Source organism: Cinclus cinclus, chromosome 29 (assembly GCF_963662255.1).
Source record: "Cinclus cinclus chromosome 29, bCinCin1.1, whole genome shotgun sequence".
NCBI lineage: Eukaryota > Metazoa > Chordata > Aves > Passeriformes > Cinclidae > Cinclus > Cinclus cinclus.
The window spans coordinates 4,345,429-4,367,076 of record NC_085074.1 but is presented as its reverse complement, the minus strand read 5'-3'; the positions used below and the strand labels follow the sequence as shown (position 1 = coordinate 4,367,076).

The 21,648-nt window shown below is 63.9% G+C and overlaps 1 protein-coding gene across 1 annotated transcript; it reads right to left on the bottom strand.

The window, feature by feature from the left end:
* Positions 1–1,025: 1,025 nt before the first annotated feature.
* On the bottom strand, positions 1,026–18,279 carry ADGRA2 (adhesion G protein-coupled receptor A2). The gene is made up of 19 exons (XM_062510548.1): positions 18,059–18,279; positions 10,174–10,245; positions 7,266–7,337; positions 7,088–7,159; positions 6,864–6,935; positions 6,589–6,752; positions 6,308–6,521; positions 5,931–6,095; positions 5,199–5,400; positions 4,978–5,127; positions 4,686–4,847; positions 4,346–4,555; positions 4,077–4,278; positions 3,667–3,875; positions 3,409–3,536; positions 3,173–3,296; positions 2,917–3,062; positions 2,700–2,789; positions 1,026–2,446 (listed from the first exon to the last, which is right to left on the bottom strand). The coding sequence occupies exons 1-19, from the start codon at positions 18,277–18,279 to the stop codon at positions 1,246–1,248; spliced, it is 3,876 nt and encodes a 1,291-aa protein (XP_062366532.1). The 3' UTR covers positions 1,026–1,245.
* Between the last annotated feature and the right edge of the window lie 3,369 nt (positions 18,280–21,648).

Here is a 21,648-nt window from a genome sequence, read left to right as displayed (position 1 = left end):
AAGTGCTTTTTACTCCCCTGGCTTGTGGCCCTGCCAGCCCCACCATCCCTCGGAGGTAGCTGTGTTATTAAACTCATTTGCAGGCGGGGGAAACTGAGGCAGGGGAGGCTGGAAAGGGCACGGGAGGCACCAGGCTCCCACCTTCCTCCTCTGCTTTGCTGCAGCCTCGCTGTAGCCTGGCTGTTTTACCTGTGTGCTGGGAAAAAGGGGAAACTTGTTTTTCAATGGGAACAATAAGTGCTTATCCAGGTTCCAGCCCTTTGTCTGAAAAAGGTCCCTAACTCCTTGGCATCATTCTCTTGCATTCCCAGGAATGGTCCCTGCTCCCCAGAATGGTCTCTGCCTTCCTAAGAACAAACCTAGGTATTTTCTGAGTTTGAACACCTGGATTAAGGACACAGAGCTGCTCTGGGCCTCTCCCCCATCTTGGTTCTTTGGTGCTTTGGCACAGAGGATCAGTCCTGGCTCCCGCAGCAGCACAGGTCTGCCAGCCCACCCCATTGCATGGCTTAAGCTTCTGAGGGCCTGGGAGCATTTTCTGGCTGTGATATTAGTGTCTGGAGCCTGTTCTGGCCGTTACTTTAGTGTCTGGCATTAAAGCAGTGCAGACAATCACCTCACCTTGGAGCTGAGGCTCCTCTTACCTTGCGCTTGGCTTTGCGATACGGCTTTGGCACCGTGCAGCCCCCAGGGCTGACACACAGGTAGGAACGTTCCAGAGGGAGCAGCTGCTCTCCAGAAGCCGTTTTGCTCAGGCTGGGACCGCGGTGCCTGGACGTGAAGGGCACTTGGAGTGGTCCCTCAGGGGGAATATTGCAGTCGTGGCACGAGCGGGCCCTGGCCCAGCGCCTGCTCCCAAGGCACAGGGGCAGGAGTGGGGCCCTCGCGTCACCTACGGCTCTGTCTATACATATATACATTCAATAATATAGCTTTGAAAAATAGACATTTCCTCTCTATAATATAAAATAGCATTTAGGATCAATCTCAAGTGACATGCAGGAGTGATTAATGCACGGCTGCAATTCCAGCTGCTGGCGGGCAAGGATTGCCTGGAGCCGCCGGCACCGCGGCAGGAAGCTCGGAGCCTCCTCGGGGAGATGGGTGGGCCCGGGATCGTGCTGTGCCCGGGGGAGCCGGAGCCCCCGGCTGTGCCGCCCATCCCGGCTAGTGCACGTGGTGATCGAGCAGCTCCGGCCGCGGCTCCCGCAGGAAAACGCTGCGGCCCTCGGTCCTTCCCCACCTTCACACGGTGGTTTCGCTCTTCCAGAGGCCGGTCTTCATGCCGGCCACGCTGTCGGCGCTGGCCAGGTTGATGTCGTACTTGCTGCCCTTGAGGCCGCCGTTGTGGCTGCCCACGTTGAGGGGGCAGGAGCGGCGCTTCGCCTCCCTCTCGGCGCCGCCGCCCGGCCGCAGGTTGTCCCGGCTGCCGCTCCTCCGGCGAGCCTCGGCCAGCTCGGGCACTCTCCGCCCGCCGTCGCTGCCCTCCGAGGGGCTGGGGACCGCGTCCCCATCCTGAGCCGGCCGCGGCCCCGCGCGGCCGCCGCTGGCCGGGCTGGTCCTGCCGCTGGGGTAGCTCTCGGAGTGGCTGTTGTGGAGGCTCCCGCTCTCGCTGGACGGCTGCTCCGAGGGGCCCCGCAGCATTTTCAAGCGGTGGTGCTTCCCGTCCCGGCACGGCTTAGTTCTGCCCCGATGGCTCCTGCGGCCGTGCAGGTTGCTGGTGTGCCTGACCGGCTTCCCGTCGGCAGCGTCCGGCTCCGGACAGGGCGCCGGGCGAGTTTCCACCTGGCTTTGGGCTACCTGCAGGTTGGTGAGCTTGCAGCGGCCCCCGGCAGAGCCGGCGCTGCTGGGCGAGGAGGAGGAGGAGGCGCCGGAGCGAGCGGCCTCTGGCTCGCAGCCGATGAAAACCTGCGAGCCGTCCTCTGGCCCCAGCCCGGGGTGCACGTAGGCCTGCATGGGCAGCGCGTTCCGGTACGACGGGCAGCACGAGAACCAGGAGCTGAGCACGTCCCGGCGCCGGAGGCAGTGATGGATGAAGATGAAGAGCCCCAGCGCCACGGCGGTGACGCCGTAGAGGCAGCTGAAAACGATGTTCAGGTACCAGCGCTGGGACACGGCCATGGCCCCGAACGTCCACAGGGCCACGTACATGGCGTGGGTGGCCACCAGCGCCCAGAACTGCACCCGCAGAGAGTAGACACCGTCCCCCTCCGGGCAGGGCGGCCCCGAGTTCAGCGTCACCGAGATGGAGCCAGAGTCTGTCAGGAGGTCACTGGTCCCCCCCAGCCGTGGCGGTGGCTCCAGAGGCTCCGGGATGGCTTTCTGGTGCGAGGGTCGGCACTGGAGGCTGAGTCCGGCACAGAGGAAATAAATCCAGGTGACGAGCAGGATGAAAGCCACGGGGACGTAGAAAGCGCCCAGGCTGGGCCGCCACACCAGCCAGCAGCTGTGTGGGAGGAGAGCGGCTCTGAGAGGTGCTGGCCTGGAGCGGCTCGGCACCCCTGCCTTGATGGCACGGGCTCTGTGGAGCTGTGCCGGCTGCCTGGATGATTTTTTCCCAGTATATGGATAACTATCCGGTAAAAACTCACTGACCTTTTCCCAAACTTCTCAAGATTCCCAGTGCCACCTGTTCCCCTGCCCCAGCAGAGGGAGGCCACTCACGTGGGAGGGAGGAAGGGTCGAGCAGGGACACTTACTAGGGGTTGTTGTCGTGATAGTTTTGGATGTTGACAGCTGCCGTGATCCCACAGATGATGAGGGGGATCCCGCCGGCGATCAGGTAGAACCTGCGGGGAGGGGAAGTGTCAGTGAACACCTGAGGAGAGCACGGGATGGGTTTGTCCAGAACAGCAAGTCCAGCCCCTAGAGATGCCCCCGCAGGGCCGGGGCAGGGGGAAGGGGGGGGGTCGGTACCGCAGCATGGGTCTGGGGGCTGCCTGGGACGTGTCCCTGTCCGGCTGCTGTGGCGCCTTCCAGGTCACCTCCTTGTAGAGCACTCGGGCTTTCACCGCCATCCAGAGCAGCGTGGAGAGGGACGAGTAGTGCAAGATGATGCCGACCTGCGGGAGGAGGCCACGGTTGGGGAGGGGATGCTGCAGGGAGGGGGTGCCGTGCCCCCCAGTGCCCGTCCTGCAGGACCCCGCGGTGCTGGGCGCTGCCCGGTACCCACGGCCTGGCACACGGCCCGGTAGCCGGTGAGGGTGATGCCTCCCGCGAAGACGGCGGCCGTCATGGCGATGTGGAAGCAGAGGTTAAGCAGCATGTGCCAGCCCTTCCGCGGGATGAGGATGGTGCTGCGGGAGCAAGAGCGCAATGGGTACCTGTGAGCTCCTCCCACTGCCCACAGAGGCACCCACCCCAGCACAGCCCCCAGACCACCAGCACAGGAACCGGCCGCTGCCTCACCCGTGGTGGACGATGTAGGTGATGATGGTGGTGAAGAGGCAGAGCAGCAGCACGGCCGTGCACGTGTACATGGCCGGGTGCAGCACCTTCACAGCGCCTTGAGCCTCGCTGGGAAACCCACTGAGCTCCTGCACAGCACAGCCTGTCAGACCCCACGGAAGCATCCCTGTGCCCCCGACCCAACCCCACCACCCTCCTGCAGCCCCCACGCTCCCCACCCTGGCAATGCTCCCGCCCTGCCGCTCACCCCACACCTACCATGAGCACGGCCACGTTGCTGAGGTGCCGGCAGTGCAGGGAGGTGACATTGGGCTCACGGGCAGCCAGCTGGCATCCCTCGGCACTCCAGCCCCCCATGCCCCCCAGCACCTCAAAGTTCCAGTACGCAGCCACGGGGTCTGTGCCCTCCCCGGGGTGTCGCAGGGACACGGCCACCGGCTCTGACAGGTTCCCCACTCCGCAGCCATCTGCAGCCACAGAGAAACCTGGTCATCAGGACAAGCGACACCCCTCCACCTGCACCCTCAGAGGGGCTGGACACAGGGGACCCTGAACATCCCATAGGCACATCGCCATCTCCCCATGAGGACGCCAGGGACCCCAGCACCAGCACAGTGCCCCAGGGAGCCCCATGGGGCACCCCAAGCACCCCACCATGCTGCCCTTACAGGTCCCGGCGTAGATGACTGGGGTGGCCACGCTGCGGCGCTTGCCATCGTCGGCCAGGCGGGAGGAGTTCCCGGTGCTGCAGAAGAGTTTCCCGTTTCTGAATACCAGCAGCTGGAGCTTGCAGTCAGCCCCCGGCGTGGCTGGGGCAGGGCTGGAGAACAGGCTGGGGGGCAGCTGGATGGCGGCCAGGGCGATGCTGTTCTGCGGGTGCACGGTCACTGGTGAGCAGGGGCCGACCCCCAGCCCCCGACCCTCGGCACTGCCGTACCTTGATGTGGAAGCTGGTCAGGGAGATGTCGGGCCGCCCCGTGGTGCAGCGCAGCCTGAGCTGCTGGTCGGGAGTGGGCTCGGTCCCCCCCTCGGCCGTGGGGGAACGTCCTGGGGGGGTCCCGTCCCACCGCTGGAACGCCACGCAGCTCAGCCCCACGTAGCTCTCGGGCTTCACCACGTACGCCTCGAAGGCGATGTTGCGAGAGTTCTGCCAGCATCACGGAGGGATCGTCAGCCCTGGCATGGGCAGAGACCTCCCTGGCCTAACCAAAGACCCCAGAGCAGCAGCCCACCACCCCTCCTCCCTGTACTTAGCCTCAGCCCGTGTTCCCCCTCACCACTGCCACGTGCTGGGAGTTGCTGCCCAGCGTGTGGGCAGCGATCCTCTCCAGGGAGCGCACGATGCTGCTGCAGGCCTTCTCCTCCTTCTGGGACATCCACAGGATGTGGTCATCCACCAGCATGATGTTGCTGGCCATCTCCACGATCACATCTGTCAGCTGGGGACAGCAAGCAGCTCTGCAAAGAGCTACCACCATCCCCCGTGGAAACACCCCAATTCATGCTTTTCTGCCCCAAAAGCACCAGGCTGCACTGGGGCAGGCAGGGGACACCTGCAGTGCTCATTACCTGCTTGATCTGGTCCACGTAGCCAATAAACTTCTCTATCATCTGGGCCACATAGAGGACATCAACCATGTCCGAGAAGTTGGCTGCCTCGGCCGTGTAGACGCGGAGCTGGTGAGCCAGGGTCAGGGCATTGGAGGCATTGATGGGCATCTGCAGGGCAGATTGATGGGCAGTGGCCGTGCCCCCCACGGCCCAGCCGAGCCCCCGGGCCCCCCACTCACCAGCACGAAGGTGTAGAGCACGCGGGTGATGTCGTTGGTGTAGAGGCAGTGGGAGTAGTCGCCGTCCTCCCAGCGCCCGGTGCGGTCGCAGCGCCGCCACGCCTGCTTCTCGCCCGCCGAGCCCACGCCCGCCGGGCCCGCGGCGAACGGGTGCTGCAGGCAGGGCTGGTAGGCCGTGATCCCTGCCAGGGTGCGGGGCCACCTGCGGGACCCGCACTCAGTGACCGCGGGCACCAGCAGCCCCGGCCCGAGCCCGCTGCCCCCGTGCAGCTCCACCCACGGGCACCGCAGCCCCCTCTGCAAGGCCTGGGCTCTGGGAAGGCTGGTGTGATGCTCCCCCAAAACCCCCACGCTCTCCAGTCCCGTATCCCTCTCGGCTCCGGCAGCGAGGGGGAAGCAGCGGGCAGTGCTGGGGGGGCACCGCTAATTTAAGCCACATTGACTGTGCCAGTAATTTATATTCCGTAAGGGCCCCGCCGGGGTTACGGCGGGCGCCCGGAGCCTTTCGTCTCGTGCCAGAGAAATTCCAACACCTCTGCTGCTGGAGCCAGGCTGTGCCGCCGGCACGGGAAGCCCTTCAAAAGCGCTCACGCTCCCTGCGGCCCTTAATCGCTACCAGACGTGCGGTCACCTGCGGCGAGCAGAGGCCTCCGCACGCACCGCCCGCTCTCCGTGTGGCACCAGCCGCGTGCGTCCCCCCTGCTGCAGCACCTGCGCCACTGAAGTCCCCACCTGAAGTCCCCACGGTTGTTGGTGACCCTCTCGGCAGGGCAGTAGGATGCAGAGGTCTCCAGCACCACGATCTCCACCTTCTTGCTGACGTTGCCCTGGGAGGTGGAGACGGCGCATTCCCACTCGCCGTTGGCGGAGACGTGGATGTTGGAGAGGATGAGCTCGCTGCGGGCACAGGAGAGGGGCTGGCACGGCAAGGCTACCCCACAGCGATCCCCCAAGTTTGGGGACATGGGGACACGCACCATGAAACACCAAAGGCGCCCACACTCAGCAGCCCTCCCGTGACACTTGGTATCCGCAAACCTGTGAGTCCTGTGGCCACGAGTGGTCGTTCCCATCCCCATCCCATTCCCGTCCCAGTCCCCATCCCTGACCTGGTGATGAAGGTGCAGTCGTGGATGAGACTCTCCTCCACGATGACGCCCGTCTGCTCATCCTCCTGCACGGGTTCGCGGTTGTGGAACCACCGGATCTGGGTGCTGTTGTCCAGGTACGTGGCCGTGCACTGGAAGGGCAGCCGGTCTCCCTGGAAAACCACCTGGCGCAGCGACGGGATGAGGTGGTGGGTGTGCAGCTCCGGGGCTCCCGCTGCGGGGGACACAGGTGAGCCCGCGCCGCCGCCGCCGCCGCCGCCCCCGCCCCGGCCCCGGCTCACCGCAGCGGAGCTGCCCGTCCCGCACCCCTCGCAGGGCGATGCCGCGCAGCTGCCGCGGGAACGCGCACGCCGTCCGCTCCGAGATCTGCGCCGGGCGCTCGCGGGCCCAGCGCAGCACCCAGCGCAGGTTGCAGTCGCACGTCAGGTACTCGGTGGCAAAGTCCCTGCAAGGGATGGTGTCACGGGGCACCCGCGGGGTTGGGGCACCCACCGGCCCTGAGACCCTCGGCGGGGCCCCTTCCCCCGGGTGCTGAAATCCCAGGGCACCAACTCACACGACTTTCAGGGAGGGGAGCTCGTCAAAAACACCGGGCGGGAGGCTGGAGAAGATGTTTCCGGACATGTTCCTGTGGGACGGGACAGAAAGGTGGCACGGAGGGGGCCAGGAGCTGCCGGGAGAGGGGACATCTCCCAGGTTCCCTTGCTGTGACTGCACATCCCCTCACTCTTAGGAGATGGGGGACAGGGCTGGCCAGGATGTCCGCAGGGAGCCACTCACAGTCGGAGGAGGTTGGGGAGCCCCTGGAAGACGCTGGCACTCAGGCAGCCGATGCGGTTGTTGGAGAGGTCCCTGCAAGGTGAGTGGAGGGGCCATCAGGGCTGGGGATGCCTCACTGTCCCCGCTGCTGTCCCCAGGGCCAGCCCCGGGTGGTCCAAGGGGCTGCACCGGCACTTACAGCCGCCTCAGCTCAGGGAGGCCGAGGAAGGCGCCTGGCTGGACTGTGCTGATCAGGTTGTTCTTCAGATCCCTGCGGGGAGACAGACGCAGATCTTGGGGTGAGCTGTGAGAGCCCCATCCACAGGAGACAGAGCACAGGGGGCACGAGCACACGCGTTCCACCCCAGCCCCCATCCCTTCCAGGCGCTGCCAACGCCCTGCGAGGGCCTCATTAGCAGTTTTCCATCCCATTTCTCTCTCGTTATCTCTCCGAGGGATGCAGGGAAGGCGCGAGGCTCCCCGCTGGCTCTCGGGGGGATGCCAGCCCCTGGGCGCACTCTGGGTGCCCTGCGGAGCACCGAATGTCCCTGCCCTCTGGCCCTGGCTGCTGGCACTGGCCCCAGTTCCTTCCGGAACAGCCGTATCCCGGCGGGTTATCTCCTGCGTGCGGGATAAGAACACGGCCCCGAATGGGCTCTGCGGCCCTCGGGAAGCTCGTGTGAGCAATTAGCCTGATTGCAGGCGCACATCTAATCGGGCTCGCCTGGCACAGACGGCGCGGGGCGGCTGCGGGCAGAGTGGGCAGCACTGGTGGCACCGGCTGCTCTGCCCAGCCCCTGGGACCCGAGGCAACTTCTGCTGAGCACCGGCGCTGTCCGGGAGAGGAAATGGGATCCATATGGATCCGCGTTTATTTATAGCAGTCTCCGCGGAGCTCGTCGCTGGATCTCCCGCTGCTCTTCCTACGGCCCTGGGGACACCCCGAGAGGAGGGGCACAAACCCGCGGCCGGGATGGGGAGCGGTGCAACCCCTTCCAGCAGAGCCGGGGTGCGAGGGGGGAGTCCCGCCGGAGAGACGAGAGGGGCCCCTCCGGCAGAGGAAACGCAGCCGGCGTCATCCCGGCCCTTCCCGGCTGATGCAATGGCCCTGCCCGCGCCTGCCTTTCCCGGCGTTGCTGACGGACAAACGCCCGGCAGTGCAGGCAGGTGTGCGGGCAGGTGTGCACAGGTGAGCGCTGGTGCTGAAGGAACAGCTCCGCTCATCTGCACCGCCAGCAGTACCAGCGGCAGTCCCAGTGCCGACACCCACCCCACTCACAGCCGCCCTCGAACTCCTGGTTCGTGCCCAGGGACACCAGGGCTGCCAGCCCCCTGGCCAGCTGGGATTCCCGGGGATTCCACCCCCCAGAACACCCCCAGCACACCCTGCCAGCCAGATCGCATCCAGTGACAAAACTTGCGGCCCCTGGCTTAGGTCGGGGGAGGGTCTGGGTGCTGCAGGGACCACCAGCCGGGGATGGGACCCACCGGGGACCGTGCTGGGCCCCAGGGGTTTGCAGCCAGCCTGGCGCTTGGCCAGGGGCAGCCTTCCTCACTCAGGCACTTCCTCCCGCGGGCCAGGGCCGGGGCTGCTGCTGCCGATTTCCGATAAGGCTCCTCTTTTTCTCTGCTCTGCGCGTTTGCCTTTGCATTTCCTGCGGTCCCGAGCCCCCTCCTCCCCCAGTCCCGGCGGGGTGACGCTGCAGGCATTAGAGCCAGCAGTGGCTCAGTGCCACTTGTGCAGGGGGACCCCAATCGCCAGGAGTGCACAGAGACCCCCACGGCAGCAAACCCTGGCCCCAAGGACCTGAGCCATCCTGATTCACTGCCCGGAGCGCGCTGGGGTGAGCCCACAAGTCGCTGTGCACCCGCTGCAGCCCAGCACAGACAGACGGATGGACAGAGCCCGTCCTTGTCCCTGCTGTCACCCACCGAGCCCCCTCGCATCCCCCCAGGGCCGTTCCCAGGCGGAGCTCTGCTAATGAGCGCTCGAGGCCGCCGCCGCATACCGTCCCCTCTCAGACTCATTAATCTCATTACGCTGCTACAAATCACTGGAGATGCCAAGCCAGAGGGGAGGTGGTCCGTGGGGGCACCCCTGACATCCAGGGAAGGGGTTTCCCCCATTGTGCTGGGACCCCAAAGCACCCACGTTGGGTAGCCAGGGTGGGCGGGGGCCTTGCCAGCCCCAGGGTGGGAAGCGGGGGGCCCCGCAGCCCCCACGGTGTCCCTGCCACGCCAGCACGGGCTCTCCATGGGGCACGTCTGCGCCACGGCCCCAAACGGACCCGATCAGACAATTATGGCTCCTGTCGAGGGCAATCAGGCGCGGCACAGAGCGATGCGGCCGGCCGGGGTGGGGGGAGCGCTGCCCACCCGCCCCAGGCCCCCTCTGACCCCGTCGTGAGCAGGAGGTGACCTGGGGCAGCTCCTCTCCCAGGACAAGGAGACCTTTAGGGGCACCCCAGGCACATGGGGGCTGCAGAGCCGTGGTCCTCCCCAGGTGTGGCCTCCCAGCTGCTCCATGACTCCTTCCCTTGTCCCACGACCCCGAGGACACGAGGAAGCAGTGCCAGGAGCAGGAGGTGACCCCACACCTTGACCCATGCTGGGGAGGACTCAGCTGTGTGGGACGGCGTCCCCAAGGTGACTGCTTTTCTCTCACCCCAAAAACAGTCCCGTGGGGATTTCCACGGGAGCCCACACAGTGCAGGAATGCACGAGACCCTCGCAGGGCCGCGGTGGGGAACAAAACACCCTCAGTGCCGGTCCCTGTGCCTGCATACCTACAGATCAAACCCATATGGGGGCCATAAATCTCCCCTTCTCGCAGTTCCCTCTATAGAGATGCCTTTCACGGAGAGATAAGAAAGTTGACTTTGTTCGGGGGGACAATGTCGCTTTTCATACCGGCCCTCACGGAGCGCAGCCCCCCCGGCTCCTCCCGCCCCACTGCGGCTCCCGGGGTCCCTGGGATGCCCGTGGGTGCCAGTGGCAAATTCTGCGCTGCATTGCTGGTTCTGCTGCAGCACATCATGAGCAGAATGCGAGTGATGGTGCTGCCGCCCACCATGGAACCTACATTCCACTGCCCGACCCCCACTCACAGCTTCTCCAGAGCCCGCAGCCCGAAGAAAGAGCCGTTCTCCAGCACCGTGATCTTGTTGTTGCTCAGCAGCCTGTGGGAAGAGCAGAGGGAGAGGGACAGCCCCGTTACCTCACCTGCCACAGACCCCCAGCCGTGCCCTGGTGACCCAGGAGCTGGCAGGGGCTGAGGACAGGCAGACCCCCCCCCAAGAAGCTGCGGCCCTGGCTGTGCCACTGTGGTGGTGGCCATGGAGAACTCCAGGGACAGGCTTGCATGGCCAGGTGGGAGCATGGAATGCAATGGCCGCACTGGGATGAAGAAGCCGTGTTGGGATGCTCAGCCATGTCAGTCTACATGCCATGGAGCACACGGACTGACTGTCATGGGATCCCCGTGCTGGTTCTCAGGGCATCACCTTAGTGCAAGGAGCTACACGTGCAGGAGGTGACCCCCACCCCAGCACCAAAGGGGCACCCTAAGGACCTGCAGCTGGCAGGGGCCCCCAGTTCCTGATGGTCGTGGCATTGTGGGTATCCCACGAGCCTCCCAGCAGTGAGATTTTATCCCAAAATAAACAGCTTTGCTGACCAAAGGGCCCCTTGCAGGGTGACGGGAGTGGACAGAGGGCACCAGCACCCGGCGATTCAGCCAGGAGCTCATTAAAGCTCGTCAGCGCAATTAGCAGAGCCAGACCCGGCTCTCCGGGACCAGCGTTGGCTCCCCAGAACTCCCGTGGCACTGGCGACACCAGGGCCGGCAAAGCGACCCCGAGACAGAGCAGAGGCAGGCGGCAGCCGGGCCAGGAGGGCATCCTGGAGCCCCGGCCGGGGGGAGCTCGGGAAAAAAAGGGCTCATTGAGGGCTGGGCCGGGGCTGTTTACACACGGGCGGGCCGGCAGCCGGGCTGAATGGGCTGCTGTGTGCTGTGTGTGCTGTGTGTGCTGTGTGTGCTCTGCTGTGTGTGCTGAGATGTGTGTGCTGTGTGTGCTCTGTGTGCTGTGCTCTGTGTGCTGTGCTGTGTGTGCTGTGCTGTGTGTGCTCTGTGTGCTGTGCTGTGTGTGCTGTGTGTGCTGTGTGTGCTGTGTGTGCTGTGTGTGCTGTGTGTGCTCTGCTGTGTGTGCTGAGATGTGTGTGCTGTGTGTGCTGAGGTGTGTGTGCTGTGTGTGCTCTGTGTGCTGTGCTGTGTGTGCTGAGGTGTGTGTGCTCTGTGTGCTCTGTGTGCTGTGCTGTGTGTGCTCTGTGTGCTCTGTGTGCTCTGTGTGCTCTGCTGTGTGTGCTGAGGTGTGTGTGCTGTGTGTGCTGTGCTGTGTGTGCTGTGTGTGCTGAGGTGTGTGTGCTCTGTGTGCTGTGTGTGCTGTGTGTGCTGTGTGTGCTCTGCTGTGTGTGCTGAGGTGTGTGTGCTGTGTGTGCTGTGCTGTGTGTGCTCTGTGTGCTGTGCTGTGTGTGCTGTGTGTGCTGTGCTGTGTGTGCTCTGTGTGCTGTGTGTGCTGTGTGTGCTGTGCTGTGTGTGCTGTGTGTGCTGTGCTGTGTGTGCTGTGTGTGCTGAGGTGTGTGTGCTCTGTGTGCTGTGTGTGCTCTGTGTGCTCTGTGTGCTCTGCTGTGTGTGCTGAGGTGTGTGTGCTGTGTGTGCTGTGCTGTGTGTGCTGTGTCCCGTGTCCTGTGTCCTGTCCCATGTCCCGTGTCCAGTGTCCCGTGTCCCGTGCTGTGTTTTCCTGTGTCCTGTCCTGTGTCCTGTCCCGTGTCCTGTGTGCTGCAGCCCGGCCCCTCCGGGAGCGCAGGGCTCGGGGCAGGACCGGCCCCGGGACCCGCAGCCCCCGCAGGATGGATGGGAGGGAACACCGAGCTCTGGCAGCGCAGCCCCCGCATCCTGCGCTAATGAGGAGCCGCCACCGGGCACCGGCGGGTCCGCGGGGCCCTCGGCCCGGCCGGCGGGGAGCGGAAACGTCCGGCGGCCCCGACAGCTGCAAATTGCTTCCACACGCCGGCGGCAGGAGCTGCCACGGCCGGGGCCGTGCCTGACCCTCTCCTGCCTGCCGGGACCACTCTGCCTGGGCCCGGCTCGCCCCAGCAGCGAGCGGGGCCGGCTCAGCTCAGGACCCTTCCCAGAGCAGGGGACAGCATCCAGGGACGTTTCCATCGCTCCCGGCACAGCCCCAGCAGCTCACGGAGCGCCAAGCTCCCCGCCACGGCATCGGTGGGGGCTGTTGCTCAAGGCCGTGCTGTGCCCAAGGGCTCCGAGAGTTTTTCATTGCGGCGGCAAGAGATTTCACAACCGAAGGCACGGCCTGTGCGGGGGGATGCAGCCATGGCCAAGGCGTGGTGGCAGAACCGGAGCACCAGAGGCCACCGGGAGTGCAGCTCAGACCCCCGGGACCATCTGCACCTCTGCCCTAACACCACAATTCCTGCCTTAAAAGGCAACGCTCCTCACTCCCGGCAGGATCGGCTGCCCCTGGGATCTGCAGCCAGCGATGTCCCAGCCGGGGTCACCCGGCCGAGGGCAAAGCCACCCCCGGAGCCCCTCCAGAAAAAGCCGGGACCCCTGCACGGCTCAGGGACATCCTGAGCTGCAGGTGCTGCCCAGGTCTGCCCTTTCCCAAGGAGAAGAGATCCTTGACTAAAATAAGAAGTTGACACAAAAAGGCTGTGCTGACAGTGACAGTTTGCCCAAAACTTTTCTTCCCAGAAAACTTTTCCTGGGTAGGGATTCTGGCTCTTTTCTTCCTTGTCCCACCAAAGCCATCTGGGTCACACTCCCCAGTTACAGCCCACATCCTCCAACACGGGTTTGTTTTGTTTTCTCTAGTTTCATGGATATTATGTTCCAAATCATTTTCTGTTTGGGTTTTTGGGTTGGTTTCCCCCCTCCAGGAAGTTCTCATCAGGCTCCACAGCACTTTCCATTCCAACATGTCCACAGGCAGCAAAGCCATGTGTGGGTCCTTGTCACTGTCCCCTTACAGGATATCAACGGAGAGCCCCCAAAATGCAATTGGATTGGTGTGCCCATGAGGCCACCCTGACCCAGCCCATGGGGGTCACGGGCCAGCAGCCCCTGAGCCACACTGGGGCCCAGCTGTTGGCATGTGGGGATGGGCCTGGAGCCCCTCACTGTGTTTCAAACTCTGAGAGCTGCCCCTGGGAGGAGGGATCAGCTGGGGGGGAAGGGGATGCAGGGCTGGGAGCCAACCCACTGCCCCCAGTTCACCGAGGCCAGGCTGCTGCCGCTGAGCTGGGAGACCCAGGCAGGGGTTGCAGGGGCTCACCGAGGCCTGGGGGTGCAGAGGGGACCCGGTGCTCTCCCATCCCACCCATTTACAGGCTTGGCAGCCATGGAAACAGCCGTGGCCTTTGGAGCTGCTGCTCATCTCCCAGCTCAGGCTGGGACCCCTCAGCTCAGCAAGAGCCCAGTCCTGGAGCGCTGAGGCAGGAGGGAGGGCTGGGGACCCCTTGGTGCCCTTGCCCTCCAGAATCCTCCCACCTGAAATGGCACCTTCATCCTGCCCGGTGCCCCGAGACCCTCCGGAGCGTGGGCGGGCGGGGGGCTCCTGCCGGGCCAGCCCCGCCACGGGGACAATAATCGGCTAATTGAGCGGTGGCTGGAAAAGTCTCTCTGGACAATGCGGGGATTAAGGACTGGAGCATGGAGTCAAACGGAAACGATGGGGGATGCGTGCTGGGGATGGCGGGGGGGAGCCCCAAGGAGCATCCTCCCATCCCAGGGGATCCAGGCCTGGAAGGGGTGTAGCATCCGTGCTCCAACCCCCCCGCTCCAGGGCTGTGGGGGCTTGGAGCCTACGAGGCTGCCGGCAGAGAGATACAGATCCCTTCTTCTGCTCTCCTCTTTTTTCATCTCAAAAAGAGGAGCCAAAAGTGAAAAAAAACAAGATTGTTTTTTCAAGCGTGCTGGAATCCACTTGGATAAATAACAGCTCCAGAAACTGGGCTGCTGAAACAATAAACTTCCTCTGGACCCAACCAAAAAAGGACGTGGGGAGACGGTGGCTCCCCAGCCCGGGCAGGGGGTTCCTGGGGGGCCGTGCTGGGGGCGGGGACCCGGCCCGGCTCTGCTCTCCAAGTTTCTCTCCATTAATTCAAAGCATATGCCGGGAGCAGATATGGCACAGGCTGCACCCCGAGCACAGCTCGCTGCTCTGCACAGGGATTTCAGGAAGAGAACAGAGGGGCCCGGGGCTGCTGAGAGGTGCTGAAGGCTCTGGCAATGAGAAAGGCTCTGGGGGTGGCACTATCACGGGGTGGGGGGCATGCAGCAACCCAGAGGGCCCCCACAGAATCCCAGGGGGTCTTTGCAGCATCCCAGAGGGGTGCACAACATCCCAGGAGGGAACCCACATTCCAGCAAGGACCTCACAGCTTCAAGAAGGAACCTTGCATTCCGGAGGGGACCCCACAGCATCCCAGAAGGACCCCGCATCTTCCAACCCAGTGAGGCTGGAGAATCCCAGACCCGGGGGATTCTCCCCTCCCTGCTTTGTTTGGGTGCTCGGGGGCTCTTCCCCTCCCTGTGCTGTGCCCGGGCGTTTCCTTCAGCCTCACGTCACGCCGGGCTATTTCGGATGGTGAAAATTATTGTTCCAACCCTTGGCTTTTGTTAGCACAGGAAAAATAAGCCCCAGAGAGAGGGCGAAGCCTCCAGAGCCAGCTTGGGCCAGGATGCTCCGACACACTGGGCAGCACCATGACCTGCAGCCCCTGGAAAACCCAAACCTGATGGAGCTGCAGCCTAATAAACAACAAATAAAAAGCTGAAGAAGGCTTGAGAAAGAAACCATCTGCAGGGCCCAGGATAGAGCGGCCTTGGAGCGGGGAGTTCAAGTAGAACTGGAAATTGGTCATAAGTCAAAGCCTTCTATTCCCTGCAGACAATCTGTAATTTCAGTGCAATCAAGCTGTGCACATAAATGAGGCCTGTGCTGGGATTCCACATCTGGAAGAGGTTTGGGCTCCCGCCCGTGTGACAGCGGGGCTGGCCGAGCCTCTCCAGCCCTCGTTAGGGATATGGAGCTTTTTCCATGGGGCGATCAGCACAGGGGTCAGCTGGGGGGGATTAAAGCCTTGTTAATCCCTGTCTGCAGCACCCCGGCACCTCACAGCCACGCTGGAGGGAGGGCCCCCAGAGGTGCCAAATCCCCTGGTCCTAACTGGAGCAGGATGTGGGGCTGGGGACACGCTGTGCCCAGGCTGCACTGGTGCCAGCCATGCCAAAACAGCCAGGTGACCTCTCCAGAGCCACGAGTCAGAGTGGGGTGACATCCCAATGCACCGAGGCTGGCACCCCTCCTTCCTCCCTGCAGAGAGCTGGGCACTGGAATAACCTGGGTATAAACTGGGGTGGGTGGTGGGAAGCACACAACGAGAAATGTCTGCTGGGGCTGTAGGGGATGTGTGAGCATCACCCACCCAGAACCACAGCCATCCCTGGAGATCTCTGCGAGGGGAGAGGAGAGACAGCTCTGCTCAGCAGGCACTCCCCGTCAGACACCAACATGTCCCCTGGATACGACACCAGGATCATGGCCGAGCCCAGCAGTGGCTGCAGGGCAGGTCCCTGGGGCCACAGGCGTCCCTCACCCCTTGTCCTTCGTCCCTCTTCCCTGCCCTGTCTGTCCAGGGGTGTTGCCAGCACACATTTCCAGGCACGGGGGGTAAACATGCAGCAGCTGCTGCAGAGGCAGCGCAGGATTCCTCAGCACAGGCCTAATAATTAGAGATAAATAAAAACAGAGTGTGGGAAAAAGCCAAATGAGAGGCGGGATGAGGGACCCACAGGGTGACAGAGCTCCTCCAGCCACTGAAGCTTCTCTGGCCGCTTTCCTCGGCCGCTGCCTGGACAGCCAGACCTGCGGCCGGGCCAGGGTCCCTCCCGCGCTGGCGGCTGCTGGGAAGAGCCTCCCCTGTGCTGAGCACTCCTGGTTCCAGGCTGGACCGGATGAGCGCTGGAACACGGCTCTGCTTTGAAGCGTTACTGCCCCAAACACATTTCCTGCAGCAGGGGCTACAGCAGTGCTGAGCACCCCAGGGCACAGATGGGACCTGGTACCCTGGGACACGGCTCAGCCCCAGCTCACCCGCAGCATTCAAGATTTGACTGTCCCCAGCAGGATGTCCCCAAGGCACGTGCAGCCCTCACCACATGCCTGGGCCCCTCCACTCCCTGCCCGCACCCCAGTGGCTCCAGGAGACGCTCCCAAAGTCAGAGCCTCTGGTTTTGATTGTTCCATCTGGAAAGGGTTTGGAATAAATCATGTTTACTGCACGAGAGCAGAGCCAGGGTCACCGCATATTTGTAGGTTTCTGCCTACGCCTGTAGGTTTCATGTCACGTTTTAGTGGGATCGTGTAATGCCCTAATGCTTCTGCACGGTCATCCCGGCCCCTCCAAGGGAGCCTCAGCACAGGCAGCACAAACCCTGCCCCGCTGGGAACAGCTGGGAAGGGCACTGGAGCAGGCATGGGGTGTGGGATGGGATGCTTTTCCCCAATACAAACTGACAAAGGACTAAACGTCCCCATGAGGGGAGGTTTGTGAGGGGCTGACACACAAGGAAGGGCCATAAGAGGAAAGACATGAAGAGCAAAGCTCACAAGTGTGACCAAGAGCCCAGCTGTCACCTGCCTGAGGCCCTCCAGTGTCCCCCACCGAGGGAAGCCCAGGACACCCATCAGTGCTGCTGTTCTGGGACAATTTGTGCTTTTATCGTGGCCGCTGCACTCAGGCCCTGCTCATGGCACCGTCCTGTAGCACCGGCGCATTCGTGGCCACACTGCACACGGGGACAGCGGGGACAGTGGGGTCACCTTCGCTGCCACCATCACCCCAAAGCGAGGGCCCCGTGCAGTGAGCGGCACCCGGGAAACCCGAGCAACAGCAGCACGACCCACGGGCCGTGATTGTGAGAGCAGACAGGACCGGGCAGCCCCCAGACCCAATCCTCTGCAGCGTCCAACCCCACCCACCCGAGGAGGGCAAGGTGGGAGCCCTGGGCATGGGCGTGCTGACACGGGCAGGCAGCACAGCCACCCCGACGGGACAACGCTCCGGGGGGAAGCCACGCTCCCCCCAGCTGCAGTGCTGCCAGCCCAGCCTCCAACCCGGATTTTAATTCAAACATCTCCTCTGGAGTTATAAATAAACCCTGCAGCGAGCAGCACACGGCTGCCAGCTCCAGCTGAACCCCAGCCCCCGGCACGGGGGCCGCGAGGAAGAGGAGCCTTTACGGACCAAGCAGCAGCTTTAGAACCTCTGCACAAACCCCAAACCCGTTAACCGCTCCTGATCGCTTCTCAGGAAATATTTCCAGGGACAGCAGTCACTTTCAAACAAAAACATGTTCCCCAGCACGCAGAAACGCAGCGGAGGGAAGCAGGAGAAAAGAGCCCGTTTCCTGGATTTCCAGCTCACGTCCACACCAGCCCCGCTCTGCCGCCGCGCCGTGGGGACAGCGGGGTCCCCTCGGCAGCCCAGAGCCACGACACCCCTATAACGCGATTTAAACAACGCTACGCAGCACCGAGAGCCGCTTTCGCTGCTGCGGAGTCGCTTATTGAGAAAAAAAAGTAACTTCACTGCGCTCCCGACCGCGCGGGGCTTCACGGCCAGTCCCGCGTCCCCGGTTCCCGAGACCCCGCCAGCATCTGCCCGGCACGGGGCGATGCGGGGAGCCCCCGGCACGCAGCTCCAGCTCGGAGAGTGCTCAGCGAGACCCACGCGTGGGCTCTCGTCCCTCTCAGGGTGCCCGGGGAAAGCAGGGATGGGGCGGCAGCGGGGCCGGGGCGGCAGCGGGGCAAAGCCGGGCCGGAGGGAGATGCTCGGGGGAGATGCTCGGGGGAGATGCTGCCGGGGGCAGGGGGGGATGCCCGGGGCGCTGCCGGTCGCGGTACTCACAGCGTGACGGTGCCCTCGGGCAGCAGGCGCGGCTCGGGCGGAGCGGGGAGCCCCCCGCCGCTGCAGACCACCCTCCGCCGGGGCGCGCCGGGGCCGCCGCCCGCCTTGGCCCGCTCGGCCGCGCACTTGCAGCCCAGGCTGAGCGCGGGGCAGCTCCGGGCACCGGCCCCGGGGCCGCTCAGCGCCGCCGCCAGCAGCACCAGCGCCGCCGCCCGCCGCATGGCCCCGGCCCCGGGCCACGGCTCCGGGCTCCGGCTCCGCGCCCGCCGCCGCCCCGCTCCCCGGGGCGGCTCCGGCGGCGCCGCCTCCCCCGCTCGCCGCGCTCCGCCGCCGGCCCTGGCGCCTCCCCCGGCCCGCCCCGGCCCGCCCCGGCCCCGCCGAGGGCAGCGGCTCGGCCCCCCCGACGGCACCGGCGAGGAGGAGCGGGGGAGACCCTCACGGAGCAGAGCGGGACCCCCGCGGGCAGGAGCCCGAGCCCCGCGGGTCCCGCAGGTCCGAGAGCGGGGATCCGCACGGGCCAGAGCTGGGGGCTCTGCGCTCCCCCCGGAGGGCTCCGGCTGCTCCCACCCCGGGGCCGAGCTGGAGCCTTGCGTGGGTCAGAGCCCGCGCGGTCCATGTGGCCACCCTGCGGTGCCTCGCTGTGACATCCCGGCTGTGACAGGCGCAGGGTGCCGTGTCGAGGTTGGCGACGCGCACGTGGGCCCAGCAGATCGGCACACGGGAGCTGTGCGGTCTCCCACTGCCTGTGGGACCCGGGACCCCGCGCCGTGGAGGCTCTCCCTGCACAACCTCGCGCAGTTCACGCCGTGGTCACGCTGCGCTGTCCCCTCCCAGCCTCCGCTCTGCATTAAGAGCTCGTCTCCCTCGGCTTCCCTGTTTGCTTCACCGCTTTTCACGCTAAGTTCAATATTTTTCTTCCCGCTCCCCCCTCCCACGTCCCCGCTGCCTCTCGCCTGTCTCCAGCCCTCTCCTCCGCTCGGGGCTCGGCTTCTCCGAGGCCACGGCTCACTGCAGCGTCAAATCAAACGGGATCAAAAGCCGGCAGTGAAGTCTGCAGGATCCCGTGCCAGGCAGCAAAGGAAAAGGGTCATGGAAGGACGACAAGACGACGCTGGGAATGCGGTTTCTCTCCAGGACCAATAGTTCCTGGAGGGGAAAAGAAATTTGCTCCTCTCTCCAAATAAATACGGCGTGGAACGACACCGCTCTGGGAGCGAGTCCTGGCACAAGGCACCCCCGGCTCAAAGAGCCTCTGGAGAAGGGTCTCAGGGACAGGGTGGGATTGTCCTGGGGTTGTCCTGTGGAGCACCAAGAGCTGGGATCAATGATCCCTGTGGGTCCCTTCCAACTCAAAATATTCTTTGATTCTGTGCTGGTCCCAGATCCTGCAGCTGAAGCTGGAAGAGCAACAGGAAACTGCTCGAGTCCAGTATCCGCTCTGAGATCCTGTGATCTCAGCAGGGCACAGCAGGGAAGCCTCCCAAGCACCCCCATGGTGAGCAGGGCCTCTGCTTTCTGCACTGCAGAGAGCAGGAAGGGGCTTCCCTCCCTCTTACAGAGGGGATGAGGCTCCCGGCTGGAGCCTGCTGCTCTCGCTGGGCATTCCCACAAGGGACAAGAGATTCCTTGTCTCAGGCACTCACAACACACCCAGCACAGCACCACACAGGGACACCCCAAAACACCTCAGGGTACTGGGCTCAGCCACCTCCTTTCATTGGATGAACCCTAAATTAAGAAATCTGTGTCCTCAGGAGCTCCAGTACCAGCACTGGAATTGCATCCGTGAACTCTGAAGCAATCAAACTGCTGTGCCTGCTTTTCAGAATTTCAGTCTCTAAATTCCCTCCGAGAACAGTGAGAACCTTGTCCAAACCGGGACATGTGGAATACCCTGCCCCAGCTCTGTTTGGAGGAGAGGAGCTCAAGCAACACTTTCCACATGCTTTGAGCCTGAGAGTCCAGGTTCTTTCAACTGCTTCCAAGCCCCTCTCCCTGCTTTTCCAGCCCCGACCCCTCCTGATGCCTCCAGCCCAGGGGAGAAGGCAACCCGTTTGAAACTCCATCAGCACAGTGTTGGATGCCAAATCCCTGCGTCCCTCCCTCCCACTCGAAGGTAAAAAACCTCCTCAACTACTGCAGGCACAGGGAAAGACAACAAGCACGAGACTCTCTCAGTTCCTTTCACTGGGATCCAATAAAAACCTTGGCAGTGGCCGTCCTTCCTGCCGGAAAGCCGATATCCCAGAAATAAACACACTTTCCACTTTGAAGGGCTGCAGCCTGGGCCGAGCTGTTCTGGGTGTCCCGGGCTCCCCGCAGCACCCAGGAGCAGCAGGGAGCTGACCCACAGCTCCTGGTCTCTGCTGCTTTGGCAGAGGGTGAGGAAGACCCACTTCTCAGGAGCCAGAGAAGGAGCAGCAGCAAATCACCCTGTCCAGCATCATCCACGGGTTTATTCTTCTTAGAACCAGCCAAATCTGCACATGGATGTGCTCCAAGCACCCAGGAAGATTTTCACCATAGAGCATGTGAAGTGCTGAGGCTCTGGGGGCTCAGCCTGGCCAGCCCCCATCCAAGGGAGCTGTGGAAACAAGGGTGACCTCAGGGGACTGCTGGCAGTCCTGGAGCCACTCCTTTGCTCCAGAGGGGACGAGGCCTGTGCCATCGGCCACTGGGAATCACGAGGGCTGAGGAGTCCCCGTGTCTGCCCTCCAAGGCAAATATTGACAGGGCCAGAGCCGGGCGTGGGGAGCCAGAGCGCTGCTGCTCCCGGCGCTTTCCTGGATGGAAACCAAGGGGGCCGAGGCTCTGCGTGGGTCATTAGAGCCCGGGGAGTTCTTTCATCTGCAGCCTGCTGGCTCCACTCCAGTGACCAGCAGTTCTCATCTGCCGGGTGACCTCTGCCGAGGCACTGGGTGGTCTGTGCCCCACGCCCCCCGACAGGTGTCCTGTGTCACCAGCGCCGCCTTCCCGCAGCCGCCCGGGCTCCAGGTGGGTGCCCTGGGGGTGCCCGTGGGCAGCGCCTTCTGCTGCGGCCTCGGGGTTCGTGGTAAAACTTCTGGACACAGCCAGAAAAGTCACTTGGAAGCTCCATGGGTGGGAGAAGCAGCTGCAGAGAAAGGAGCAGAAGCTCTCGCAGACCCCGCTCCTCTCCAGAGCATTGTCACAGCTCAGCTCGGGCTGTCCCAACACACCAGGCTGCTCCTGATGGCCACACGGACCAGCCCAGCAGGACACCGAGCTGTCCTGTGGCAAAACGCATCCCCGGGGCCACCGAGCCGCCCTGCTCTGCCACAGCCCGGGGCAGGGAGCCCAGCAGAGCCCCGAACGCCTCACAGGGGTTCAGCACCTGGGCAGGGTGGGCACACCTTGTAGGCGATTTTGGGACCTGGCCCCCGTGCCCGGCCCAGCAGCGCCACCCAGGGGCTCCGTCGGGCACAGCTCGCGACACGCGACATCCCGACTTTTGCACCTTCCTGATCAAAACCTGCTTCGCTTTCTTTGCCAGCCCCGTCTCAGCCGCCTTCACCCTCCTCCCTCCACCCCAGCTCCAACAGCGGCCCCAGGTTGGGGAAACAGCTCCGAGG

Bases quoted from the DNA above. Each gene is read 5' to 3' on its own strand.
- ADGRA2 (XM_062510548.1), bottom strand. From the start codon at position 18,279: ATGCGGCGGGCGGCGGCGCTGGTGCTGCTGGCGGCGGCGCTGAGCGGC. The intron at 5,401-5,930 runs GTGGGGACTTCA...CGGGTCCCGCAG, and splicing joins AACAACCGTGGGGACTTCAG to GTGGCCCCGCACCCTGGCAG. The intron at 4,279-4,345 runs GTACGGCAGTGC...GTGCACCCGCAG, and splicing joins TGACCAGCTTCCACATCAAG to AACAGCATCGCCCTGGCCGC.